The 27,766-nt window shown below is 53.7% G+C and overlaps 2 protein-coding genes across 14 annotated transcripts; one reads left to right on the forward strand and one right to left on the reverse strand.

Annotated features, from left to right (window-relative positions):
• The first annotated feature begins 3,819 nt into the window (after positions 1-3,819).
• On the forward strand, positions 3,820-9,812 carry FAM98C (family with sequence similarity 98 member C). Of its 5 annotated transcripts, none has more exons than XR_013410604.1 (8): positions 3,820-3,903; positions 4,023-4,171; positions 4,245-4,379; positions 5,606-5,811; positions 6,047-6,124; positions 6,222-6,338; positions 7,320-7,805; positions 9,268-9,812. XR_013410604.1 is itself a non-coding variant. In XM_015123859.3 (8 exons), exons 1-8 carry the CDS (start codon positions 3,839-3,841, stop codon positions 9,605-9,607), a joined length of 1,056 nt encoding a protein of 351 aa, XP_014979345.2. In that variant the 5' UTR covers positions 3,820-3,838; the 3' UTR covers positions 9,608-9,812. The 5 variants fall into 5 exon arrangements, 4 of the variants coding, with proteins under 4 accessions (XP_014979345.2, XP_077838731.1, XP_077838733.1 ...); XM_015123859.3 differs by having other exon boundaries at positions 7,320-7,487; positions 9,470-9,812; XM_077982605.1 differs by lacking the exon at positions 6,047-6,124 and having other exon boundaries at positions 7,320-7,487; positions 9,470-9,812.
• Positions 9,789-27,766, reverse strand: RASGRP4 (RAS guanyl releasing protein 4). 9 transcript variants are annotated; one of them, XM_077982479.1, is made up of 17 exons: positions 27,600-27,766; positions 23,067-23,251; positions 22,189-22,291; positions 21,999-22,064; positions 21,225-21,356; positions 20,954-21,065; positions 19,479-19,652; positions 18,131-18,247; positions 15,719-15,994; positions 14,273-14,353; positions 14,074-14,178; positions 13,812-13,930; positions 13,553-13,697; positions 12,395-12,431; positions 12,159-12,293; positions 11,933-12,045; positions 9,789-10,842 (listed from the first exon to the last, which is right to left on the reverse strand). In XM_077982479.1, the coding sequence occupies exons 1-17, from the start codon at positions 27,620-27,622 to the stop codon at positions 10,786-10,788; spliced, it is 1,980 nt and encodes a 659-aa protein (XP_077838605.1). In that variant the 5' UTR covers positions 27,623-27,766; the 3' UTR covers positions 9,789-10,785. The 9 variants fall into 9 exon arrangements, with proteins under 9 accessions (XP_077838605.1, XP_077838607.1, XP_077838608.1 ...); XM_077982481.1 differs by having other exon boundaries at positions 19,479-19,550; positions 20,954-21,107; XM_077982482.1 differs by having other exon boundaries at positions 15,719-15,787; positions 20,954-21,107.

Raw genomic sequence — 27,766 nt, forward strand, 5'->3', positions numbered from 1 at the left:
GCCCAGCCAGGAGCTGGCATTTGAATAAAGCCCTGACGGGGGTGAGGGAGTCCTGGGGATGTCTGCAGGGAAGGGTGTTTTAAGTAAAGGGAACAGCCAGTGCAAGGCCCTGAGGCAGGAGTGTGTCTGGTAAGTCTGAGGAGCTTCAGGGAGCTAGAGTGTTGAGAGGGGAGGAAGCAAAGAAGAGAGTGCCAGGAGATGAGGGCAGAGGGGCGATGGGGCAGATCTGTAAGGCGTTGAAGGCATTGAATGGACTTAGGTTTTTACCCTGAGAGAGACGGAGCCACAGGAAATTTCAAGCATGGAAGGGATGTGACCTGACTCAGTTCACAGGCTCCCTCTGCTGCATGTGGTCAGCAGAGTGGGAGTGGGCTGGGGGGCAGTTTGCCAAAGAGGAGGCTGCTGTGAAGGTTCAGGACAAGACAGCAGCAGGCAGGTCCAGGGTGAGGGCCCTGAAGAGTGGAGAAGTGGGCAGGTGCTGGGCCTACTTTGTAAATAGAATCCACAGATTTATATATGGGGTTTGAGATAAAGAGAGGAGTCAAGATTGGAAGTCCAGGTTTTTGGCTGGAGCAATGTTTTTTTTTTTTTTTTTTTGAGACGGAGTCTCGCTCTGCCGCCCAGGCTGGAGTGCAATGGCCGGATCTCAGCTCACTGCAAGCTCCGCCTCCCGGGTTTACGCCATTCTCCTGCCTCAGCCTCCCGAGTAGCTGGGACTACAGGCGCCCGCCACCGCGCCCGGCTAGTTTTTTTTGTATTTTTAAGTAGAGACGGGGTTTCACTGTGTTAGCCAGGATGGTCTCGATCTACTGACCTCGTGATCCGCCCGTCTCGGCCTCCCAAAGTGCTGGGATTACAGGCTTGAGCCACCGCGCCCGGCCAATTTTTTTTTTTTTTTTAATTGAGATCATCACCCAGGCTGGAGTGCAGTGGCATGATCACAGCTCATTGCAGCCTCAAACTCCTGAGCTCAAGTGATTCCCCCACCTCAGCCTCCCGAGCAGCTGGGATTACAGGTGCGCACCACCAATCCTGGCTAATTTTAAAAATGTTTTTGTAGAGACATGGTCTCACTATGTTGCCTGGTCTGGTCTTAAACTCCTGGGCTCAAGCGATCCTCCCACCTCAGCCTCCTGAAGTGTGGGGATTACACGTGTGAGCCCCTGTGGCCCGCCTCTGGGCAATTTTTAACATTCGATTTATGTCAACAAATAGCCCGCCAAGTGTCCTGCCTTGGGGTAAACAGGGTTATGGGGTTACTCAGATCTGTCCTTAAGGAACAAGTTCTATCCCTGTTCTTCCCTCCAGGCTCCTGGTCCACCCCCAACTTCCAGCAGAATTGTCTAGGAACTACTGGATACCAGAATACTGTAAGGAAGAGATTAGATCTAACACAATGTTTACTTAGCAACAGCAACAAAACAACAGTAGTAGTAACTGTAGAAATAGGTTCCGTGGTTTAAGAGCATGGAGTCTGGAATTTCATCTTCAAGCCGTGGCATCACCAGGAATTCACTCTGTGACTTATCTTCTCTCAATCTTAGTTTTCTCCTCTGTAAAAGAGATAAGATACTTTGCCCAGTAGTACACATTAAATGCTATATATATATATATATATTAGTTATTCTTTATTAAGTACTCCCTTTATATGTGCTAAGCACTTTTTACATATGAAACTCCAATTAATCCTCAGTAACAGCTCTCAGAGGTAGGTACTATTATCCCCGTTACATAGATGGGAAGCAATTTGGCAGGAACATGGAGCTGGTGAGTAATAGAATCAAACCCTAACCCTTGTCTGCCTGACTCCTAGGGTATAATTTCTCAACCACTATGGTGCACTGCACCTACTCATTCCAAGGCTTAGAAGGGAGAGGAGTGAAGGCCTAACAGGCACATTGTGACCGATGAGGAGGGCCTGGTGTGTGAGGGGTGTGCCGGGATTCCTAGGTCCCTTATGTAATTCAAACCCTGAGGTGTAAAGGAGGGAGAAAGTTTTGGATTTTAGGCTGAGTTGGGTGAACACCACTCCATCTGGGCTGCTTTAAGAGCAGAGGACAGGGCCAGGCACACTGGCTCAAGCCTATAATCCCAACACTTTGGGAGGCTGAGGGGGAAGGATTGCTTGAACCCTGGAGTTAAGAGGCAAACCCGGGAGACATAGCTGGACCCCTCTCTACAAAAATTTCTTTTTTGACATGGAGTCTCGCTCTGTCACCCAGGCTGGAGTGCAGTGGCTTGATCTCGGCTCACTGCAGCCTCTGCCTCCTGGGTTCAAGTGATTCTCCTTCCTCAGCCTCCTGGGCAGCTGGGACCACAAGTGCATGCCACCATACCTGGCTAATTTTTGTATTTTTAGTAGAGATGGGGTTTCACCATGTTGCCCGGGCTGGTCTCGAACTCTTGACCTCAAGTGATCCACCCACCTCAGCCTCCCAAAGTGCTGGGATTACAGGCGTGAGCCACCACGCCCAGCCTCTACAAAACTTAAAAAAAAAAAAAAAAAAAAAAAAAAGGCCGGGTGCGGTGGCTCACGCCTATAATCCCAGCACTTTTGGAGGCCGAGGTGGGCGGATCACGAGGTCAGGAGATCGAGACCATCCTGGCGAACACGGTGAAACCCCGTCTCTACTAAAAAAATACAAAAAAATTAGCCGGGCGTGGTGGCGGGTACCTGTAGTCCCAGCTTCTAGGGAGGCTGAGGCAGAAGAATGGCGTGAACCTGGGAGGCGGTGGAGCTTGCAGTGAGCGGAGATCGCGCCACTGCACTCCAGCCTGGGCGACAGAGCGAGACTCTGTCTCAAAAAATGGCCCGTCGCAGTGGCTCACGCCTGTAATTCCAGCACTTTGGGAGGCCAAAGCAGGAGGATCGCTTGAACCCAGGAGATGGAAACCAGGCATGGCAACATGAGGAAACCTTGTCTCTACAAAAAAATTAAAAACAAATCAGCCGAGTGTGGTGGTCTGTGCCTGTGGTCCCAGCTACTAGGTATAAGCCATCAAGCCTGACTGATTTTTTTTTTTTTTTTTTTTTTGAGACGGAGTCTCGCTCTGTCGCCCAGGCTGGAGTGCAGTGGCGCGATCTCGGCTCACTGCAAGCTCCGCCCCCCGGGTTCGCGCCATTCTCCGGCCTCAGCCTCCCGAGTAGCTGGGACTACAGGCGCCCGCCACCTCGCCCGGCTAGTTTTCTTGTATTTTTTAGTAGAGACGGGGTTTCACCGTGTTAGCCAGGATGGTCTCGATCTCCTGACCTCGTGATCCGCCCGTCTCGGCCTCCCAAAGTGCTGGGATTACAGGCTTGAGCCACCGCGCCCGGCCAAGCCTGACTGATTTTTAAAAATTTAGCTGGGAGGCTGAGGTGGCAGGATCTCTTGAGCCCAGGAGGTCGAGGCTGCAGTAAGCCGTGATGGCACCACTGCAGTCCAGAACGATAGAGCGAGATTTGCCTCAAAAACAAACCAACAAAACGCCAGCAGAGGACAACTGAGGGAGGAAAAGGAAAAGGACACCGAAGTTGTTTTTATGTTACCGCAACAGTGACACCCGCCGCCAGCTTGTCTAACATCGGAGATCCCGAACGCACTGCAATTTACAGCGCCAGGGGGCGTTCCTAGAACCCTGTCAGGTTACCCGAGGGGCGGGGAGGGCGGGAGGGCGGGGAGGGCGGGCCCCGGGGCGGGTTCGGCGTCCTCCTGTGCCAATGGGAGCACCCAAGCCCCTGCGCGGGAAGATGCCGATTGGTCAGTGCCGCCAGACGCCGCGAGGAGCTCGCGCGCGCGGCACTTCTGGGGCGGAGCCTGCCACCGGCCGCCAGGGGGCGCGCCGAGGCGACGCTTTCATGGAGGGGGTGAAGGCGGAAGCGCGGGAGGGGGCCGCGGTGGCCCAGGACCTACTGGCTCTGGGGTAAAAGGGTGTGTGGTGAGGCTGGTGGGTGCAGGAAGGCCAGGTCTGCCCCCTGGACGCGGAAGGAAAGGGATTCTCAGTGACCTCCCCGCCCCCTTCCGCTGCCTCGGTCCCCACAGGTATGGGGGTGTCCCGGGGACGGCGTCGCGGGGCGCCTCATGTCCAGACTTCAGGGCGCTGTGCGTGCGGCTGGCGGCGGAGCTGGCGACGCTGGGCGCCCTCGAGCAGCAGCGAGAGGCGGGCGCCGAGGTGCTGAGCGCCGGCGACGGTAAGCACGGAGCGGGAGGGTGGCAGGGGGGCCGCCACGGGACCACCGAGCCCTGACACCCCTGTCCCCGCAGGCCCCTACGCGGAGGAGGACTTTCTGCGGCAGCTTGGCCGCCTGCTGCGGGAGCTGCACTGCCCGGATCGCGCGCTCTGCGGCGGGGATGGCGCGGCTGCGCTTCGGGAACCGGGTGCCGGACTGCGCCTGCTGCGTGAGTCCCGGGATGCGGAAGTGGCAAGGCCATGGCCTCGGGAGCGGCGGGCTCCGACTTTTTAGGGGAAATCGAGGTTCCCAAGGGGGTGTAGTCAGAACTTTGGGGGCGGCCCAGAGGGTACGAGGTGGGTGGGGTGAGCATGTTGGGGCGAGAGCGCTCTGAGATGGGCGGGGGTAGAATCTTATTTTATTTTTTATTTATTTTATTTTTTTATTATTATTATTTTCGAGATGGAGTTTCACTCTTGTTGCCCAAGCCGAAGTGCAGTGGCTCGATCTCAGCTCACTGCAACCTTCACCTCCCGGGTTCAAGTGATTCTCTTGCCTCAGCCTCCCGAGTAGCTGGGATTACAGGCATGCACCACCACACCTGGCTAATTTTTTGTATTTTTAGTAGAAACAGGGTTTCACCATGTTAGCCAGGCTGGTCTCGAACTCCTGACCTCAAGTGATCTGCCTTCCTCGGCTTCCCAAAGTGTTGGGATTACGGGCGTGAGCCACCACACCTGGCCCGGGAGTAGAATTTTAATTGAAGGGCCTGGGAGCTTAAGTAGGTTGGATTAAGAGGAAGGCTCGAGGTTTCCAAGTGGGTGGGAGTCGAATTCATAGGAGGACACCGGGTCTCAAGGAGGGGCATACTCTGGAGGCCAAGGCTTTAGGTGGGTGGGACTAGAAGGTGGAAGATTTTTTTTTAAGTGGAGATGGGGTCTCCCTATGTTGCCCTGTCTGGTCCTCAACTCCTGGCTTCAAGTGATCCTCCCACCTCAGCCTCCCAACGTGTTGGGATTACAGGCATGAGCCACTGTGCCTGGGCGAAGGTGGAGGTTTTAAAGCCAGTGGAGCCAATTTTTTTTTTTTTTTTTTTTTGAAACAGTCTCGCCCTGTTGCCAGGCTGGAGTACAGTGGCGCCATCTCGGCTCACTGCAACCTCCAACTCCCTGGTTCAAGCGATTCTCCTGCTTCGGCCTCCTGAGTAGCTGGGATTACAGGCATTCACCACCATGTCCAGCTAATTTTTGTATATTTAGTAGAGACAGGGTTTCACCATGTTGACCAGGCTGGTCTCCATCTCCTGACCTTGTGATCCGCCCGCCTCCGCCTCCCCAAGTGCTGGGATTACAGGAGTGAGCCACTGCGCCCGGACATTGGTGGAGCTTTTTGACCAAGATGGATGAATGGGGTAGCAGCCTCCCTGAGTGCACAGCACCCATTTATTACTTTCAGGTTTTCTCTGCTCAGAGCTCCAAGCCACCCGCCTCCTGCGCCTGCGCTCTCTGCTGGATCCCAGTCCTAGGCCACCCCTTGGTGAAGGGGTGGTGGAGGGAGCTGGCATGGTCCAAGAACTGGGCCTTACCCTCCAAGCCCTGGGACTGCCCAGACCTGCACCAGGGACCCCCGCCAGCCAGCTGCTGCAAGAGTTGCATGCTAAGGTAGAGAGTCAGAGTTGCCTCCCGACCTGGGCTACCCTGCTTTCCTTTTGGGGGTGGTGGTCCTCTTTCTAAAACACCTCTGGAAGGAGTATTCCAACCTCTAGCCTGGTTTTTCTGGAGCTGTGACTGCCATTCTCACGTCTGTGGCCTAGGTCCTCAGGGTTTTGGGGAGCTGGGTTTACAGAGGGGCCCATCCTCTCTGCCCCAATTGGCCTCTGACTTCTTCTCCCATCAGATCTCAGAGCTGCAGCCTTTTCTGCCCCCAGGGTCCCTGCAGCCCCTCCTCAGCTACTCGCTAGATGCACCCAGATGGGTAAGACTGTGTGTGACTGACTGAATGTGAACTGTGTCCTTATCAGAAGTGGCTGTGAGAGGGACCCCTAGCCTGACCTTGAGACCTTTTCTGCCAGGAAGCATTGGAGTCTCTGTCCCAAAGCCTCAGAGATCAGTACTGCTGCCGCCGCTACCTCCTCCTCAAGCGCCTTGACCTCACTACATCTGCTTTCCACTGGAGTGACCGGGCAGAGGTGTGAGCAGGGAACCGTGCAGAATTGGAGAGGCCCAGTTGTGGGGGCTGCAGTTGCAGGGAGGAGGGATGAGGGCCAGGAGTATCACCCTCTGGCAGGTTCTCAGGCTGTGGACTTTTAGAAGTTTTTGATGTTTGGGGCTCCTAGAATCTCAGGGCCGCAGGGTATTGTTGAATTCCCAGCTTTGAGCTGGGAGTATATTCAGAGGCATACCCCATCTTTTTTTAAAAATTAATTAATTAATTAATTAATTTATTTTGAGACAGGGTCTCGCTCTGTTGCCAGGCTGGAGTGCAGTGGTGTGATCTCAGCTCACTGCAACCTCTGACTCCCGGGTTCAAGCGATTCTCCTGCCTCAGCCTCCCGAGTAGCTGGGATTACAGGCAAGCGTCACCACGCCAGGCTAATTTTGTATTTTTTATAGGGTTTCTCCATATTAGTTAGGCTGGTCTAGAACTCCCAACCTCAGGTGATCTGCCTGCCTTGGCCTCCCAAAGTGCTGGGATTGCAGGCATGAGCCACCACACCTGGCCAAGTATACCCCATCTTTAAGAGATATGAGCAGAGCCAGGCACAGTGGCTCATGCCTGTTATCCCAGCACTTTTGGAGGCCAAGGCAGGAGGATCACTTGAGCTCAGAAGTTTGAGACCAGATTGGGCAACATAGCAAAACCCTCATCTCTACTAAAAATTAAAAAAAAAAAAAATTAGCTGGGCATGGTGGCACATGCTTGTCATCTGAGTTACTTAGGAGGCTGAGGTAGGAGGATCACTTAAGCCCAGGAGATTGAGGCAGCAGTGAGCCACCATCATGCCACTGCACTCCAGGCTGGGAGACAGCGAGACCCTGTCTCAAACAATAAATATTTATTTAGAGCTGTGGGCAGTGAGGTCTTGAATGGTAAAGCGATGCTTCCAAGACGACAGGTCCCACTTGGGGAGGGCTCCAGGGTAACTTCTGTTACCTCCTTCCCACTCCAGGCCCAAGGAGAAGCCATGAGGGCAGTGCTGATCCCAATTCGAGAGGTTCTAACCCCGGAATCGGACATCTCCATCGCACACGTCCTGGCTGCCCGAGCCGACCTGTCTCGTCTCATCCCAGCCACCAGCATGGCTGTCCGCAGAGGGACCTGCTGTGCCATCAACAAGGTGGGTATCTGGGGTAGGGAAGGGCCCTGACATCCTTGGCCTTCAGATTGGCCTTTCAGCCTCTGTTCCGGTCCAAGCTTCAGACTCACCACCTCTATTCCACCCCCTAGACACGGGAGCTAGGACCTCGCTCACACAAAAAGTGACCGTGGACTCCTCAGCTCAGAATGCTTCCGTGGCTCCCTAATGATCTGAAAACAAAGTCCAGCTATTTACTGAATCCCTGGCTACCTCTCCATCTTGGGCTCAAAATCCTTCCCCATCACCAAACACTATCTATTGTGTTGTTTTTTAACCTCTTTCTTTTTTTCCAAGACAGTCTTGCTCTGTCACCCAGGCTGGAATGCAGTGGCTTGATCTCGGCTCACTGCAACCTCCACCTCCCGGGTTCAAGCGATTCTCCTGCCTCAGCCTACTGAGTAGTTGGGATTACAGTCACTCACTACCATGCCCGGGTAATTTTTGTTTTTTTTTTTTTTTTTTTTTTTTTGAGACAGTCTCGCTCTGTCACCCAGGCTGGAGTGCAGTGGCACGATCTCGGCTCACTGCAAGCTCTGCCTGCTGGGTTCACGCCATTCTCCTGCCTCAGCCTCCCGAGTAGCTGGGACTATAGGTGCCCATCACCATGCCCAGCTAATTTTTTGTACTTTTAGTAGAGACGGGGTTTCACCGTGTTAGCCAGGATGGTCTCGATCTCCTGACCTCGTGATCCGCCCGTCTCAGCCTCCCAAAGTGCTGGGATTACAGGCGTGAGCCACTGTGCCCAGCCAATATTTGTATTTTTAGTAGTGATGGGGTTTCACTGTATTGGTCAGGCTGGTCTTGAACTCCTGACCTTGTGATCTACCTGCCTCAGCCTCCCAAAGTGCTGGGGTTACAGGCGTGAGCCACCGCACCCTTTTAACCTTTTTTTTTTTTTTTTTTTTTTTTTTTTTTTTTTTTTTGAGACGGAGTCTCGCTCTGTCGCCCAGGCTGGAGTGCAGTGGCGCGATCTCGGCTCACTGCAAGCTCCGCCTCCCGGGTTCACGCCATTCTCCTGCCTCAGCCTCCCGAGTAGCTGGGACTACAGGCGCCCACAACCACGCCCGGCTAATTTTTTGTATTTTTAGTAGAGACGGGGTTTCACCGTGGTCTCGATCTCCTGACCTTGTGATCCGCCCGCCTCGGCCTCCCAAAGTGCTGGGATTACAGGCGTGAGCCACCGCACCCGGCCTTTTTTTTTTTAAAAAAAAAAACAAAAACAGAAATACCCTCTGTTTTAGTGATGAGGTATCTAGCCGCATACCTCTGTAAGTAGTCTTATGTAAAATGAGTATTAGGGAATAAAGTCTAGCACAGCAACTATTAAGGCAAAATTTAAGTTAAGAAAAAAAAATAAGCCCAAGGTGGGTGGATCACTTGAGCCCAGGAGCAGAGGTTGCAGTGAGCCATGTTCTTGCTACTGCACTCCAGCCTGGGTGACAAAGCCTAGGCAACTGTCTCAAAAAAAAAAAAAAGAAAGAAAAGAAAAGAAGGCTGGGCGCAGTGACTCATGCCTGTAATCCCAGCACTTTGGGAGCTGAGGCGAGATGATCATAAGGTCAGATCAAGACCATCCTGGCTAAAACAGTGAAACCCTGTCTCTACTAAAAATACAAAAAATTAGCCAGGCATGGTGACACACGCCTATAGTCCCAGCTACTCGGGAGACTGAGGCAGGAGAATCGCTTGAACCCGGGAGGCAGAGGTTGCAGTGAGCTGAGATCGTACCACTGCACTCTAGCCTGGGCGACAGAGCAAGACTCTATCTCAAAAAAAAGAAAAGAAAAAAGAAAACTCATGCTTGTATCTTCCACCAGTTTAGTCCCCTCTCCCCCAGCCACTGTACTCAAATAGTCAATATCTGCTGTTTCTTCTTCAGCCTTGTGTTGTTCCCTTTGCTCTCTAGCCCCCTTGTCCGAGATACTTTTTTTCCCTGCAACTCAAATCTCATAAACTCTCAGGTGCTTATGGGCAACGTTCCAGACCGGGGGGGCCGCCCAAATGAGCTGGAGCCTCCCATGCCCACCTGGAGGAGCCGAAGAGAGGATGGAGGCCCCCAGTGTTGGGGCCGCAAGAAGAAGAAGAAGAAGAAGAAGTAAAGAGGGACTGGTGGTCGGGGACAGGGGGACCTCCGTGTGATGCCAATGCCATCAGTAATCTCTGGGGAGTCCGTTTAAGGCTTTCCTTGGTCCTTGGCACCCAAGCCCCCCCATCTCCTATTCCTGAGGCCCCAAATGCCGTACTCCCATTCACTAGTCAATACCAAGAACCATGTTCTCCGGAGAATAAATTTAATTTATGACAGCTGTAGGGCCTCTCTCTGTGGGGGCCCAGGCAGGGGTGCTGGGGTTTGTGAAAGGGTTAGGGGGTCTCTGCTCCCTGGGTCTGAATGGGCCCCTGCTGCTCTGACCCTCAAAGTTCTTTGCCCTACAGCACATTTTTCCTGTGCCGTGGGCATGGGTAAGGAGACATTTCAGGCATCAGACAAGCATCTGTCAGGCGCCTACCACCTGCCAGCCCTGTTCTAGGCACTGAGGATGCAGCAGTGAAAGACACTGATAGAAATCCCTGCTCTCCTGGAGTTGATGTTCCTGTTGAGGAAAGACAGACGTTCAACGAGATAAAGAGGGAAAAAGCATAGGCTGTCAGAGGGGGAACGTTCTATGCAGAAAAATAAAGCAGGGGCTGGGCGCGGTGGCTCACACCTGTAATCCCAGCACTTTGGGAGGCTGAGGCTGGTGGATCATGAGGTCAGGAGTTCAAGGCCATCTTGGCCAACACAGGGAAACCCCGTCTCTACTAAAAATACAAAAATTAGCCGGGCATGGTGGCGCGTGCCTGTAATCCAAGCTACTTGGGAAGCTGAGGCAGAAGAATCGCTTGATCCCTGGAGGCGGAGGTTGCAGTGAGCTGAGATCGCACCATTGCACTCCAGCCTGGGTGACAGAGTGAGACTCTCTCAAAAAAAAAAAGAAAAAGAAAAAAGAAATGGAGATTTAGGGAGTTGGTGAAATGAAGCCTGAGTCTAGATATATCCAACACAGAGATGCATAGATACTAAGTGCAGGGAAAGGGAGCAGGATTAGCATCCACCACCACACAAGACAGGAAAGTCACTTCTGGGGAAAAAGATGATGGACGTGCCACCAAAGGCAGCGTGGATGGGAAGGCGGATGCCTTTGGGGGTCCTACCTCTGGGAGCCCTGCCAGAGTCTGATAACAGGAGTCAGGACTGACTGGGGTAAGGGAGTGAGGGAGAGAGGAGACCAAGAGATGTCTAGGAATCCGGCTTGGAGGATGCAGTTGATGGTGGGCCCATTACCGGGCAGGGGACCTGGAAGGAGGAAGGGAGGAAGACAGATGATGTGGAGAGCATCTGATGTCTAGGAGACACTTCACTGCCAGGAGCACTGCCCCGCCCAGACTGAATGAATGGCGCCTGTGAAATCCTTTTTGTAACCCAATCTGAGAGTCTGCCCTCGAATAGTGGCGTTTACTCCATTAACACTTACAGTAGCTCCTGATATATTTGGCCTTATTCTTGCTATCTTATTGGCTAGAATCCTTTTTTCTGTTCTAGTGGTTATCATCCCCACCCTACTCCTAATATGTTGTAACTTCTATTTTTCTCTCTCTCTTTTTTTTTTTTTTTTTTTTGAGACAAGGTCTTGCTGTCGCCTAGGCTGGAGTGCAGTGGCACAATCTCGGCTCACTACAGCCTCTGCCTCCCAGGCACAAGTGATTCTCTGCCTCAGCCTCCCAAGTAGCTGGGACTACGGGCACCTGCCCCTGCCATCACATTTGGCTAATTTTTATATTTTTAGTAGAGACAAGGTTTCATCATGTTGGGCAGGCTGGTCTCGAACTTCTGACCTCAAGTGATCCTCCTACCTCGGCCTCCCAAAGTCCTGGGATTACAGGCGTGAGCCACCACGCCTGGCCTATCTTTCTATCAGCATTAAAAAGTAACCAGCGGCCGGGCGCAGTGGCTCAAGCCTGTAATCCCAGCACTTTGGGAGGCTGAGACGGGCGGATCACGAGGTCAGGAGATCGAGACCATCCTGGCTAACACGGTGAAACCCCGTCTCTACTAAAAAATACAAAAAACTAGCCGGGCGAGGTGGCGGGCGCCTGTAGTCCCAGCTAGTCGGGAGACTGAGGCAGGAGAATGGCGTAAACCTGGGAGGCGGCGCTTGCAGTGAGCCGAGATCGCGCCACTGCACTCCAGCCTGGGCGACAGAGCGAGACTCTGTCTCAAAAAAAAAAAAAAAAAAAGTCACCAGCATCCATACGCTCCCACCCCAGCAGTCAAGGACTTCTGCATATTTTTACTTTCCTATGGGTCTCCAAATCTGTCCAGTCTCCCCCAGGCCAATGGCCCGTGTTCCCTGTATCCACCTGGGGGTAGGGCGGTTTCTCCTCACCGTGTCTGTTTCCCAGGAAGGGTGTGGGGATTCAGTCTGGGTCCAGGCATGGCGAAGCTGGCACCCAGTCTCAGGTTCCAGGGATAGCGTGTAGGAGAGATTTTCCTCGGAGCCTGTTTGTGGGTGGATGGAAGGGATGTGGGTCTGATGGGAAGGGCCTCGTGACCTTGGACTCAACCCCCTTCCCCCAAGCCCCTTCCCAGCACCGCTGTGCTCTAGGTCTTACCACAGCTGGCATGGGGAGCTGGTGTGCATGGAACAGGAGCTCCGGGGGGCCCTGCATCGCCCTTGCCCCCCGGCCTCTTCTTACATTCCACCTTCACTTGGTCTCTGCAGTGTCTGTGGCAACACAGCCCACACTCTGGGGGAAGGCAGCAGTTAATGGCCAGGGCTCCGATCTGTGTCCATTCTTCCAACCTGTGGGCCAAGGCTTCCCCCCCCACTCGCTCACACCCCACTCACCCCGACAGCGGTAGCCTTGCTTGGTGACACCCCAGAGCTGGGAAGAGAAAGGAGAAAAGGTTACCCATCCTAGGAGAGGGAGGGCTGTGGATTGGCAGGGCAGCTGGTGAGTGGAAGTGTGAAAGCTACCTAGGTCTTGGAATTCTCAAGGCTAGAGATTTAATTGGAATTAAAGGAATGTGGGTGGGGTACAGTGGCTCATGCCAGTAATCCCAGCACTCTGAGACGCCAAGGTGGGAGGTTGGGAGGCCAAGGTGGGAGGATCGCTTGAGCTCAGGAGTTCAAGACCAGCCTGGGCAATATATGGAGACTCTTTCTACAAAAAAAAGTATTTGGTTTTTTTTTGAGACGGAGGCTCGCTCTGTCGCCCAGGCTGGAGTGCAGTGGCGCAATCTCGGCTCACTACAAGCTCTGCCTCCCAGGTTCACGCCATTCTCCTGCCTCAGCCTCCCAAGTAGCTGGGACTACAGGTGCCCGCCACCACGCCCAGCTAATTTTTTTGTATTTTTAGTAGAGACGGAGTTTCACCATGTTAGCCAGGATGGTCTCAATCTCCTGACCTCGTGATCTGCGCACCTCGGCCTCCCAAAGTGCTGGGATTAGAGGTGTGAGCCACCGCGCCCGGCCTGTTTTTCGGTTTTTCTTGAGACGGAGTTTTGCTCTTGTTGCCCAGGCTAGAGTGCAATGATGCGATCTCGGCTCACCATAACCACCGCCTCCTGGGTTCAAGCGATTCTCGTGCCTCAGCCTCCTGAGTAGCTGGGATCACAGGTGTGCACCACCACATGGAGCTAATTTGTGTAATTTTAGTAGAGACAGGGTCTCTCTCACTATGTTGCCTAGGCTGGTCTTGAACTCTTGAGCTCAAGCAATCTGCCCACTTCAGTGTCCCAAAGTGCTGGGATCATGGGCGTGAGCTGCCGCTCCTGGCCTCCTCTCCAGAGTTTTAGATATTACCCATGGTTCAGCGACTATCTGGGGTGGAGATTATCTGGGATTTGGGGATTATCTGCCATTTGGAGATTATCCAGGATATAGGGAATGTTTGGTGTTGAGGGTTTATATGAAAAAATGGAATTTGGGGGTTATCTGGGGTTTGGGGACTGCCGGCTTCAGGACAGATGGAACCTAAGGGCGGTGATGGGGTGGAGTGCTCACAAAGCCACTGCAGCTGTCGCAGAAGGTAGGCTTTCGGAAGGTGACCTCATGGAAGGTGTGCAGGAAGGCCAGGCCCAGCTTGGAGCAGATGGCGCTGGCCCGGAGCAGGTACCCTGTCAGCTCCTCTCTGCTGAAGGAGCCTCTCCTGGGGGCAGAAACTGAGCCTCAGCATGGCCTGCCCCAACCTCCCCCAGACCCAGGAGTCCAGGCAACCCCCATGTCCTCATCTTCAGGGGATCCAGGAGTCAGAACCACTTACCCCTGGCGTGGGGGCGGGTGGAGCCCATGGCAGGCGAAGGGAAAATTGCCTGAGAGTCGCTCGAAGTCCTCCTGAGAGATGGTTCCTCGGCCTTCAGGGTCATAATTCTTGAACACGGACTTCAGAGGAGTGTGGGGAAGCAGATAAGGCCCAGTTGTCGAAATACGATCCCCACGGCAATAAGTCCCCGCCTCCAAGCTCAGAGTTCTACAGATGTCTTCCCTCCTGGCTCCTGGCGGCCAGGCCACCCTCCCTTCCTTACCTCCACCAGCTGCTCCACGTGCCGACCCAGCGTGACCCTGTCCGGCTTGGGGGTCACACCAGGGGCCCACTCCACCACCAGAGGTGCGTTGAAGGGGGAGGGTGGCTGGGGTGGGGACAGAGGAGCAGTTAGTCACTGCATAGGCTTAGGGGGGTTCGAGGTAATTGGGGGGCGTCCGAGGCCAGGGGTCAGGTCTCACCAGACTCTTGGGACAGCGTGGCTCTCGGGCATAAGAAAGCTCATAGATCTCGTCTTCCGTGTAGAAGAGGTCCAGGGAGAGCTGGAGCGGACAGGGGTGTTACAGATCCTCCTGTCTACAGCCCTGCCCCAGACCCCCACACCCACTTGCAGGCTCTTCCTAAAGCCCCTCCTGGGTTCAAATCCTGGCATTACTGCTGTGGGACAGTGGGCAAGTGACCTCACCTCTCCGGGCCTCAGTTTCCCAATCCACAGATTGGGCACAGTAAGGGTCCCGACCTCATAGGGTTGTAAGGTGGAATGAGGTGCCTGGCACATAGTCAACGATCAATAACTGTTAGTAGCCTTTTGCTTAGATTCTTGGATTCAAAGCTTGAGATTTTGCACTATCAGCATGAGAAGCTCAGAACCTTGGAGTTTAAGATTGTGAACCCCAAAGCAATTCCAGAGCTCAGATCAATGGATACTTGAGTCGCTGGGGGAAGTGGAGAAAAGACATGTTACTTATATAGAATATAGAGCTCGCTCTGCTCCATATACTGTTGTTTTTTGAGACAGAGTCTCGCTCTGTCTCCCAGGCTGGAGTGTAGCGGTGCGATCTTGGCTCACTGCAACCTCTGCCTCCCAGGTTCAAGCGATTCTCGTGCGTCAGCCTCCCAAGTAGCTGGGACTACAGGCGTGCACCACCGTGCCCGGCTAATTTTTTTTGTATTTTTAGTAGAGATGGGGTTTCACCATGTTGCCTAGGCTGGTCTCAAACTCTTCAGGCAATCTGCCTACCTCAGCCTCCCAAAGTGCTAGGATTACAGGCATGAGCCACTGTGCCCAGCTAGACACTGTCTTAAGGATAAGGACATTATTTGAATGATGTCATTGGCTTTCTCTCCTCAACCACCCTCGAGGTGGGTCCCTTTATTTTATTTTTTATTTTTATTTATTTATTTTGAGACAGAGTTTCGCTCTTCTTGCCCAGTCTGGAGTGCAATGGCGCGATCTCAGCTCACTGCAACCTCTACCTCCCAGGTTCAAGCGATTCTCCTACCTCAGCCTCCCTAGTAGCTGGGATTACAGGCATGTGCTACCACTCCTGGCTAATTCTGTATTTTTAGTAGAGACGGGGTTTCTGCATGTTGATCAGGCTGGTCTTAAACTCCTGACCTCAGGTGATTTGCCCGCCTTGGCCTCCCAAAGTGTTGGGATAACAGGCATGAGCCAGTGGACCTGGCTGGGTCCTTTTATTATTCCCATTTTGCAGATAAGGAAACTGAGGCTGAAGGGTTCAGTGACTTGCCTAAGATCACGCAGCTAGAAAAAAACCTAGAAGCTCTGGCTTCAAACTCCATGCAGTCCAGCACTTTTCTACCCTGGTCCTAGAGACACTCACACACCCAGGACCCTACATCTCAGTACCCTCGGAAGCCCAGCCTGGGCGGGGCCAGGGGCTCACTGTGAGCAGGTGCAGCAGATCCTCGTTGGCGCTGCAGGGCGGATGCTGCCCTTGGAGGGCCACCAGCTCCTGCAGCCGCAGGTAGAGGTTGTTCAACTTGGGTAGGTGCAGGCGGCCGTCAGGCAACCTGTCGGGCTGTGCTTCATGCAGGGACACCAGATCCTTGAGGTGCACGCCCAGTACAGGCAGCCGGAAGCCCGTGCAGCCAGCCCAGGTGCGGCGGTAGCGGGCGTAGTTGTTGTGGGAGGCAAGGATCTCAGTGAGCTCCAGCAGGGCCTGGGGAGGAGGCACATGGGATGGGGGCGTTATCAGGGCAGTCCTGCCTCCTGAGCAGTCTCCTATGTGGGCTTTAGGCCTTTAGGGATCCAGTGGCATTTTGGACACCTCTGGAGCCCTTCCATATCCCATGCTGGTGTCAGCATCTCCCCGAAACTGCTCTTCCTCTTCGGTCCCCACCTCAGAGAAGTTCCACAATCCCCCATTCTTTGGCTAAAATGATTTCTTTTATCTTTCTTTCTTTTCTTTTCTTTTTTTTTTTTTTTTTTGAGATGGAGTTTTGCTGTCTTGCCCAGGCTGGAGTGCAGTGGCGCGATCTCAGCTCACTGCAACCTCCACATCCTGGGTTCAAGCGATTCTCCTGCCTCAGCCTCCCAAGTAGCTGGGATTACATGCATGAGCCACCAAACCCAGCTAATTTTGTATTTTTAGTAGAGATAGGGTTTTACCATGTTAGTCCAGGCTGGTCTTGAACTCCTGACCTCAGGTGATCGGCCTGCCTTGGCCTCCCAAAGTGTTGGGATTACAGGCGTGAGCCACCATGCCTGGCCTTTATTATTATTATTATTATTATTATTGTTATTATTTAAGCTAGGGTCCCACTTTGTCACCCGGCTGGAGTGCAGTGTCATGATCACAGCTCACTGCAGCCTTAAACTCCGGGGCTTGATGGCTGGGTGCGGTGGCTCAAGCCTGTAATCCCAGCAGTTTGAGGGGCTGAGGCAGGTGGATCATTTGAGGTCAGGAGTTCAAAACCAGCCTGGGCAACATGGTAAAACCCTATCTCTACTAAAAATACAAAAATTAACTGGGCCTGGTGGTACAGGCCTGTAATCCCAGCTACCCGGGAGGTTGAGGCAGGCAAATCTCTTGAACCTGCCTCGAGGAGTTTGAAACCAGCCTGGCCAACATGGTAAAACCCTGTCTCTACTAAAAATACAAAATTAGGGCATGGTGGTGCACCCCTGAAATCCCAGCTACTCAGGAGGCTGGGGCAGGAGAATTACTTGAATCCGGGAGGCAGAAGTTGCAGTAAGCCAAGATTGCGCCACTGCATTCCAGCCTGGGCAACAAGAGTGAGACTCTGTCTCAAAAAAAAAAAAAAAAAAAAAATTTCTAGAGATGGGGTCTCACTATGTTGCCCAGGCTGGTCTCAAACACCTGGGCTCAGGTGATCCTTCCATCTTGGCCTCCCAAAATGCTGGGATTACAGGTGTGAGCCACTGTACCCAGCCTATAATTATTTCTTAAAAACCCAGATCTGGCCAGGTGCGGTGGCTCACCCCTGTAATCCCAGCACTCTGGGAGGCCGAGGCGGGCTGATCATGAGGTCAGGAGATCGAGACCATCCTGGCTAACACGGTGAACCCCGTCTCTACTAAAAATATAAAAAATTGGCTGGGCGTGGTGGCTCACGCCTGTAATCCCAGCACTTTGGGAGGCCAAGGCGGGTGGATTACAAGGTCAGGAGATTGAGACTATCCTGGCTAACACGGTGAAACCCTGTCTCTACTAAAAATAAAAAAAAATTAGCCGGGTGTGGTGGCGGCCGCCTGTAGTCCCAGCTACTCGGGAGGCTGAGGCAGGAAAATGGCATGAACCCAGGAGGTGGAGCTTCTAGGGAGCCGAGGTCACGCCATTGCCCTCCAGCCTGGGCGACAGAGCGAGACTCCACCTCAAAAAACAAACAAACAAACAAACAAAAAAACCCCAAAAAACCCAGATCTTATCAAGGGTGTGTCATCACTCTCAAAACTTCCCTCGCTTAGCCCATCTTGCAAGGTGCTATAGGATCTTCCCAGGGCATCTTCAGCCTAATTTCCTGCCACTTTCTGACCTCAGCCAGTCCTCCCCATAGGGACTGCAAAGTTCTCTGCTAGCCTTTCTCCCATCTGTCTCCCTCACAGTCCACCTCTGGAACAGACACACTGAGAGCAGAGAGGGGTCCGCACCATGAGTGGATGGATGACAGGAAGGAGGAATGCTGGCAGAGCCTGGGGATCTGGGATTTGGAGGAGCAAGGACTTCAGGTGGTTCCAGGGTCCCTGGGCAGGAATGGACAGGGCTTGGGGAATTAGGTGTGGGGGCTCAAGACAGCTGACCACTTGGAGCTCTGGGGAGGGTAGTGGGATTCACCTTGGTGCTGTCAGGGCTCAGGTGGGCATGGGAGTCTTTGAGTCTGGAGATGGCACTGTGACACAGGCCCCCCGTGACCGCCATCAGCGTGTTGAAATTCTGCAGCTGGCGAAGCCTCTAGGAAGAGAAGCATGCGCACAAGGTCGTCACGGGAGGGAGTTCAGATGACAGCATCCCAGTTGAGGTGGGGTCCCAGGCATGTGTGGGTATGGACCGATGTGGGGATCAGACAGGTGAGAGAAGGTGGGTGTGTGCGGCAGGAGTGGGACATGCCATGTGTGGGCCTCACAGGGGTGTCGGATAGTTATCTGAGCCTGGGGGGTCAAGTAGGTGATTGATACCAGGTTAGAAAATCTGGGGAGACAGGAAGTATGGGAAGTTGGGCGGATTTGGGGAGTAGACAGGTGGGTGTGTCTGACACAGCAGCGGGGGGGGGGGAGGCTTCAGACATGTCAGGTTGTCAGCCATCTGGGGGTCTGACTGCTCTGCGTCACACAGGTGCGGGGAGGCAAGAAGGCACGGGCTCTGGGCAGGAGCTGGGAGCCAGGCAGAGGTTAACGGGGCCAGAGAGATATGGAGGAGTTAGACAGATGCTAGACAGGTGTGGGGCCACCAGGGCAGCTGGGGAATTCCCTCGCCCTCCCTTTGACAAATTTGGGCAGAGGTTGCTGTGGAGAGAGTGGGGCCAGGGAGGAATGGAAAACACTCAGACCAAGGAGACCCCAGGTGGACGTGGAGACCCCCAGGTCTAAGGGCCCCTGCAGGAGGAAGCAAGCCAGGGAAGACGCCAGAGGAAGGGCGTGGTCTGCGTGGAAATACGCAAGGGGGCGCGGCCACGGCGGGCCAGAGGGCTTCCCTTTTCCCCAGAAGGATGAGAAGGTGTCCGGAAAGGAGGGGGAAGGGAGGGGAAGAGAAGGGCTTAGCACAACAGGGAGGGGCGGGGAGAGCCCGGACGCAATGGGGAGCGATGCGCAGTCCCGAAGCGACCGAAGCGACCGCTGGGGCCCGGGGACTGGGAATCGAAGCCTCGGTAAAGGATGGCACAAAGGTGGGGACATGGAAGGGACACTCTCATTGACCTGGGGATAGAATATTCGGGCCTAGGGCTTGGAAGCCTGTCACGTCTACGGCCAAGGGGTGGGGCCGCGGTGGGTGGGACGCGGTGACATCAAGGCCAAAGAAGAAGTTACGGTCCTGGGTTGGAACGCCCAGACTGTGGCCTCTGGGGCGGGGCCGGGAGATGCGTGACGTCACCGCCAGGATGACCCTGTGAGGTCGGGGGTCTGGAAGGTGGAGGGCCAGGTAGCTGCGTGCAGTGGCCTTCGCAGCCCCAAGGGGTGGGCCTCACCTGTGCCACGTGAATGAACTTGTCCAGCACCTGTGCGCGCTGCAGAGGCCCGGGACGGCTCAGCACCATCACCTGCACCCAGCGGGACACGCTGTTGCTGAGACCTACAGAGCCCTCCAGGGCGGGGCAGCCTCGTACTGAGCCCTGCAAAACGTAGCTCCGCAGGTCCTGGGGCTGGGAGCGAGGTGGATGTCAAGGTGGGCAGTGGCGCTCAGGGCCTGCCCTTCCGTGGCATCCAAATAGTAGTCACAATCTCTGATGTCCTAGCCTGGTCTAGCCTGAATGACCTTTGTCATCTGTCCCCCCACCCTCAGGCTGCTACATGTCCTTGACCTCACCATGCTCCTCTCCCATCTGAGGAGGCATGTTTAAATATAGCCAGGCACTATATTTGACAAATGATCGTATTAAGTAATTTAATCCTCATAACTCTGTGAGGTATCCTTCCATTTTCGAGATGAGACAGTTGAGGCACAGAGAGGATAGGTAATTTGCCTAGGGTCACACAGGTATGAGTCAGGGTGGGAGTCTCTATGCCCTTAACTCTACACCTGACTGGTATACAGTCAGCAAAGGCAAGGACGGGGAAGATGACTTGAAATCAACCTCTATCTGTTCTGCCCAATGAGTGTTCATTTCATACCCGCATCCACTACACTATCTTTGCACACACACACACACACATCACACTCACACACACCACACTCACACACACAATTGGGACAGTTTCACATGAAGGAACCAGATCCCCACCTTCCCTTAAAATGATGATGCCCAGATGGCAAAAGCTAACACATATGTATGCTGAAGCACATGAAACTGATCCTTGGGTAGGTAATATATGGCAATTTCAAATGGTTCAAGCAGATAGCATTTACCCTGGACCAGTCACTGTTCCTGCAAGGCAGGAACTGTTCATATCCCCTTTTTACAGATGAGGACACTGAGGCACCATGAATTTAAATGCTTGTTGAATAAATGATAAAATATTTTGAGCACTTACTAAGTGCCAGTCACTGCAATAAGCATTTATTTATTTATTTATTTATTATTGTTACTGTCTTTTGAGACAGAGTCTCGCTCTGTCGCCCAGGCTGGAGTGCAGTGGTGTGATCTCGGCTCACTGCAACCTCTGCCTCCTGAGGCTCAAGTGATTCTCCTGCCTCAGCCTCCCAAGTAGCTGGGATTACAGGCGTGCGCCACCACACCCAGATTATTTTTGTATTTTTAGTAGAGATGGGGTTTCACCATGTTGGCCAGGCTGGTCTCAAACTCCTGACCTCAGGTGATCGCCCCCCTCGGCCTCCTTAACTCATTTTCCTGGGCCTTCTAGCACACAGGTTTCAGTTTAAGACTTTGGAGATCTCTGCTGAATGACCATGCAGGTGTCCTCTCAGTCCTGCCTTCCCCCAGCCAATCCCTCCCCTACCCCAATCTCTCCCCTGCTTGGGACAGGGACGGGAGGGGGTCCTCACCGTGATAGCCTGGAAGGAGCGGAACTCCAGGTAGGTGAGGTGCTGAGCCAGCTCCCCCGTCTCCAGGTGGTCGAAAAGCAGGGACACTTTGCGCTTTTTGCCCAGGCCTGGGCTGCTCATGGGGGGTGGGGGGCCAGGGCCACCAGGGCTCAGGCTGGGGGCCAAGAGGGGCAGGGGATTGGAGTGGTTCACGGTTGAGGGCTTGGGAATGCAGAGGGAGATGGCAGAATGGGGATGGGGCAGGGGAGCGGGGAGCACAGGGCTGACTCACAGGTTAGAGGAGTCTCTCAGGTTTCTCTGGGCCGAGTTGCCCTCCTGGGCCACGGTGGCCCAGAAACGACCTATGACTTCTTCCAGCTGGGGGTCCTGGTGCATCACCTCAGGGTGTTGAGTCAGCCAGTACCTGGGAGTGGTTTGGAGATGGTGAGATGAGACTGGGGGTGGCAAAGGTCTCTACAAGGGGTATTTTGGGCTGAGAAATTTCTAGGTGCTGAGGTAGGGGTCTCTAAATGTGTGTGCGGGTCCCTGGAGGGTCGGGGTTTGGAGGGGCACCAGGCTCGGGGAATCTCTGGAGTAGGATGGGCATCTCTTAACACAGACTGGGGGATCTCTGGGAAACAGACTGGGGAGTCACTTGGAAGTGGGATTATTGGGAAGCAGGATTGTGGAGGGTCCTAGGAACTAGACTGGGGGCTTCTGGGCGTGAGATTTTTGGAGGGACAGAATGAGGGGGTCTTATGGGCTAGGCTGGGGTCTGTGGGAGGTGGAGATTTTGGGGATCAGGGCCAGAGGTCTCTGGGCACCAGCTAAGAGGGTCTATGAGATCTGGTTGGTGAGGGGGGTCTCTAGGAAGTGGGGGTTCTAAGGAACAGAACTGAGAGGGTGTTAGGAACCAAGCTACGGGTGTCTCAGAAGTGAGATTTTGGCCTGTGGGGCTGGTTGGGTCTGTGGGAACTGGGCTGGAGAGTCTCTGAGGAATGTTTTTTGGGGGGCAGCAGGATGGAAGTCGTGGGTCCTGAGAGTGGGGATCTTGGCCCAGCCCTACCTGACCAGGTGACAGATCTGCAGCCGTCTCAGCTCCTGGGTGTCCCCTGTGGCCTTCTGGTACTTGAGTTCTGGTCAAGGCTCTGTTATCCAGGATCCATGACCTGTCTGCTCCCCATTCCAATTGCCCAGGTTCTCACGACTCTGCCCTCCGCCCTCCACCCATAGCTCACGGTCCTGGAGGATATAAGGTCAGCAGGCGGGCAGCCAGGTCGGCAGAGGGCAGCACCCAGCTATGCATGGCCAGCACCATGTTGAGCATGTGGTCCCCGTGGCACAGGCTGCCAGCTGAATCTGGGGTGGAAGGAGGGGGACTCTGACAGAATGGGCCTCAGGCAATGCACAGCGCAGCCTCCAGATCCTGCGGGACCGCCTGGTTCAAAGACCAGCTCTAATGGTGATCCCCGGCATGACCTTGGACAGGCAACCTAACCTCCTGTGCCTCCGTTTCCTTATCTGTATTGTGCACGGGGCAGCATCACCCCTGGCAAGTCTTGTTGAAGACTGAAATAGCACCAGACTGGCCGGGCACAGTGGCTCGCGTCTGTAATCCCAGCACTTTGGGAGGCCGAATCGGGTGGATCACATGAGGCCAGGAGTTCGAGACCAGCCTGGCCAACATGGTGAAACCCCATTTCTACTAAAAACACAAAAATTAGCTGGGCCTGGTGGCACGTGCCTGTAATCCTAGCTACTCGGGAGGCTGAGGCAGGAGAATCTCTTGAACCCGGGAGGTGGGGGTTGTGGTGAGCCAAGATCAAGCCACTGCACTCCAGCCTGGGTGACAGAGCGAGACTCTGTCTCAAAAGAAAAAGAAAATAAAAGAAAAAAAATTTATATAAATATATATATAATATACATTAAATATCTATCTATCTATATATAGATATGTATGTATTTCCATTTCAGGAAAGAAGAAATATAGGTGTTTCTCTTATCTCTAATGTAGTGATTGAGTTTCATTCCACCCAGCCATGTTCTCATTTTACCTCCAAAAACTGAGGCAGAGAGAAGTGGGTGCTGAGCCTGAGGTTAGGGCCGGGGAGGCTGCTGGGGAGAGGACACTCACCGAAGGACTGGATGCATTTCTCCAGCAGCTCATCTTCGCTGCAGCCGCCCTCGCTCAGCAGGCCCAGGTTCATGGAAGCCATGACCTTGCTGATTTCCCGGGGGCTGGGGCATGTCTTGTGGCGGCGCGTTTGGCGGGGCCGGCCCCGCCCTCCTGTCTTTCCGGTGCATTCCTGGTGGGACTTTCTGTGGGCACAGCCCCCAAGGAGTCACGGGAGCCCCTTCCTTCGGACAGACCCTAGAATTCCTCTTGACCCTAATGCCCCAAGGCACCACGGGAGAGGCTTCCTAAAGGCAAAGCCCCTGGGTTACCCCTGACCTACCAGGGACTCATGGGAGAATCCCCAGGAATATTCCAGATCCCTGGGGGAATCATGGGAGCCCTCTCCCACAAGCAATCTCCCAGGGATATTCCTGCTCCCTTCAGGGAATCAGAGAGGAAGATCCTCAATACCAGGGGTCCTCAGCCCCCAGGACACGGACAGGTACCAGTCCGTGGCCTGTTAGGAACCAGTGGGCGAGCGAGCACCCCTGCCTGAGCTCTGCTCTGATCTGTCAGATCTGCTGGGGCATTAGACTCTTAGGAGCATGAACCCTTTTGTGAACTTCGCATGGGAGGGATCTAGGTTGCATGCTCCTTATGATAATCTAATGCCTGATGATCTGTCACTGTCTCCCATCACTCCCAGATGGGAGCATCCAGTTGCAGGAAAACAAGCTCAGGGCTCCCACTGATTCTACATTATGGTGAGCTGCGTAACTATTTCATTATATATTACAATGTAATAATAGTACAAATAAATCACACGATACATGTAATTAACTTGAATCATCCCCAAACCATCCCCACCCCCTTCCACAAAACCAATCCCTGGTGCCAAAAAGGCTAGGGACTGAGGCTCAGTACTACTCTGAATCCCCCAGGGAATCACTGCAGAAGATTCCTGGGACCACTCAGGACCCCTCAGGGAATCATAAGAACTCCCTCCCCAGGCATTGCCCCCAACTTCCTCCTGACCGCTTCCAAGACATCCTGGAAGAGACTTCCTGTTGGCAGATCCCGGAATTACTTCTGGCCTCCCAGGGACTCATGGGAGGAGACCCCTGGGATCTCTCCCGTCCTCCCTAGGCAGAGGCATGGGAGGATGTGCCTTCAGGAATTGCCGCCTCAGGTCTCTAATACACACCCCTCCTTCCTCCCGCAGCCCTCAAGAGAGCAAGGCTCCTGGACCAGTGCGATGGCTCACACCTGTAATCCCAGCACTTTGGGAGGCCAAGGTGGGTGGATCACTTGAGGCCAGGAGTTCGGGGCCACCCCGGCCAACACGGTGGAAACCCCCGTCTCTACTAAAAATGCAAAAATTGGTCAGGCATGATGGCGGGCACCTGTGATCCCAGCTACTCAGGAGGCTGAGGCAGGAGGATCACTTGAACCCAGGAGGTGGAGGCTGCAGTGAGCTGGAACTGCATCACTGTGCTCCAGCCTGGGTGACAGAGTGATTTCTGTTTCAAAAATAATAATAAAAAAATAAAAAAGAGAGGCCTGGCACACACCTGTAGTCCCAGCACTTTGGGACGCTGAGGTAGACGGATCACTTGAGGTCAGGAGTTTGAGAGCAGCCTGGCCAACATGGTGAAACCCCGTCTCTACTAAAAATACAAAAATTAGCCGGGCATGGTGATGGGCACCTGTAATCCCAGCTACTTGTGAGGCTGAGGCAGGAGAATCGCTTGAATTTGGGAGGTGGAGGTTGCAGTGAGCCGAGATTGTGCCACTGCACTCCAGCCTGGGTGACAGAGTAAGACTCTGTCTCAATAAATAAATAAATAAATTAAATAAATAAATAAATAAAAAGAGAGCAAGGCTCCTGCAAGGAAACCCCAGGATTTCATCTCTGCCCTTCTCCCACCCCTTCACCCCACTAAGGTAACAGACCCCTCTCTGAAGTTAGCCTTCCGGCAGGACCTACAGTTTAGCCTTCAGTCTGGGTCCTTAGATTTGGGACTGGAGAGGAAATACCAGTGCTAAATGGTCTTCTCTGGGGCTCCTCAGAGTTAGGTGAGAGGTTCCTGGGGCTGAGGCAGCTTCAAGGAAGGTGGGAAAATAATCCTCTCATCACAACGTCATGAGTTCGAGACCAGCTTGACCAACATGGTGAAACCCCGTCTCTACTAAAAATACAAAAATTAGCTGGGCATGGTGGTGCACACCTGTAATCCCAGCTACTCAGGAGGCTGAGGCAGAAGAATCGCTTGAACCCAGGAGGCAGAGGTTGCAGTGAGCCGAGATTGCGCCACTGCACTCCAGCCTGGGCAACAGAGCAAGTCTTTGTCTCCAAAATAATAATAATAATAATAACAATAATAGTAATAATAATTCTTCCTCTGCCTGGTGCCTCCCAGAGGCTGCTGTTCCTGATGGGGAAAGAGGGTAATGGAGAGACAGGGATGGTGGGAGGAGGGAGGGAGCTGAATCCATGTTTCAAACGAAAGTAGAATCCAGAAATTTCTGCCAGCTGTTGTGACTTCGTGTTAGTTACTTAATTTCTCTGGGGCTGTTTCCTCAAAGGAAAAATGAAGATAGTCCTTGGACCTTCCCCAAGGATTTTTTTTTTTTTTCTTTTTTTGGAGACAGGGTCTCACTCTGTCACCCAGGCTGGAGTGCAGTGGTGCAATCTCAGCTCACTGCAACCTCCACCTTCCGAGTTCAAGCAATTCTCCTGCCTCAGCCTCCCAATTAGTTGGGCTACAGGCACCTGCCACCAAGCCCAGCTAATTTTTGTATTTTTAGTAGAAATGGAGTTTCACCGTGTTGGCCAGGCTGGTTTTGAACTCCTGGGCCCAACTGATCCTCCCACCTTTGCCTCCTAAAGTGCTGGGATTATAGGTGTGAGCCATCACGCCAGGCCCCTACCTCTACCCTTTTTTAGACAGGATCTTGCTCTGTCTCTCAGGCTGGAGTGCAATGGTGCAATCAAAGCTCACTGTAACCTTGAACTCCTGGACTCGAGTGATCCTCCTGCCTTAGTCTCCCAGCTAGCTGGGACTACAGGTGTGCACAACCGTACCCAGCTAATTTTGTGTGTGTGTGTGTGTGTCGATGGGGGTCTCACTATATTGCCCAGGCTGGTCTAGAACTTCTGGCCTCAAGTTCTCCTTGCCTTATCCTCCCAAAGTTCTGGGATTAGAGGCATGAGCCACTGTTACTAGAAGGGACATTTTAAAGTATTAAATATGTCCTAGGCCGAGGAGGGAGCATTGTAACTAAATCAGCGTTTCCCTAAGTGTGGGCACCCAGCTAGTACAAAAGCATCACCTGGGAACTGGATATAAATACAGATTCTCAGGTCCCAACCGACACCTACAAAATCAAACATTTTAAGGCTGGGGCAGTGGCTCATGCCTCTCTAATCCCAGCACTTTGGGAGGCCGAGGTGGGCGGATCACGAGGTCAAGAGATCGAGACCATCTTGCCCAGCATGGTGAAACCCCATCTCTACTAAAAATACAAAAAAGTAGCCGGGTGTGGTGGCATGCACCGGTAATCCCAGCTATTTGGGAGGCTGAGGCAGGAGGATCGCCTGAACCCAGGAGGCAGAGGTTGCAGTGAGCCGAGATTGTGCCACCGCACTCCAGCCTGGAGACAGAGCGAGACTCCGTCTCAAAAAAAAAAAAGAAAGAAAAAAATAATAAGGGTAAGCCCAGCAACCTGTATTTTAAAAGCCCTCCAGACAGTTCTGAGGCACGCTCCAGTTTGAGAACCACTGGTCTAGAGTGTCTCATTGAGTACTTACAGGCCTCTCCGAGGTGGAGGCTATGATTATTCTATTGACAGAAGAAAAACCCAAGACACAGAGCAGTTAAGTGACTTACCTAAGGTCAGCCAGGAGTCTACCACTAAATTGCTGGGTGGGGAGGAAAGCCCTTTGCCCATCAGAGTGATTCTGGGGATGGCAGGAGGAGCTACCCAGGCTAGGGAGACACCCACCCTATCTGCCTCTGTGGGGACAGAAGGGCCAGCTTGCCCAGGAGATAGAAGCCCATTCTAGAACCAGCCACACAGCCAGCCACTAGGCCCTGTCCTGCAGCCCCCTGTAGGGCTCTGGAACAGCCAGAAGTGGTTTAAGAGGCAGGGGAGCCACTTTGCCCTGTGTCACACTCCCAGGCCTCTCCTGGGCCAGGGCCCTGCAGGAGCTTGGAGTTTCCAGTCCAAGGGAATGGGGAACCAGGAAGCCCCCAGGGAGGGCAGAGACACTCAGCCCAGGCCAGGGATGGAGGTGTGGTGACAAGAAGTGGGAAAGGGGCAAAGAGCAGCTCAAACTCCAGGGACAACATGGTACAGATGCCACATCCAAGCCACTGCCGCCCTAGCTGGCTCCAGACTCCCTGAACCCTGAAGCATCCACCTGGCCCCCCTGCACCCGGTCCCGAAGAAGCCAGGCATCCTGCCACCCTGGCGAGTGATCTCCCCAGCCCTCCCATGCAGAGGGAGGCCTCAGGGTGCTGCCGGGCTCCCTGGGGAGGGTCCTCTCACCTCTTGCTGTCTTTTCTGTTCATGTTTCCTGTTGGGGGGGGGAGGAGGGCGGGGGTCTTGCAAGAGTATGGCTCGGCTCCTCCCCTTCCCCAGGACTCCAGCTTCTCAGCCCCTAGGGAGCTGGGGCCTCCTCGGTGCTTGGGAAGGAAAGAGGAACTGCCCCTCCC

The sequence above is a fragment of the Macaca mulatta genome, chromosome 19, assembly GCF_049350105.2.
Source record: "Macaca mulatta isolate MMU2019108-1 chromosome 19, T2T-MMU8v2.0, whole genome shotgun sequence".
In the NCBI taxonomy this organism is placed as follows: domain Eukaryota; kingdom Metazoa; phylum Chordata; class Mammalia; order Primates; family Cercopithecidae; genus Macaca; species Macaca mulatta.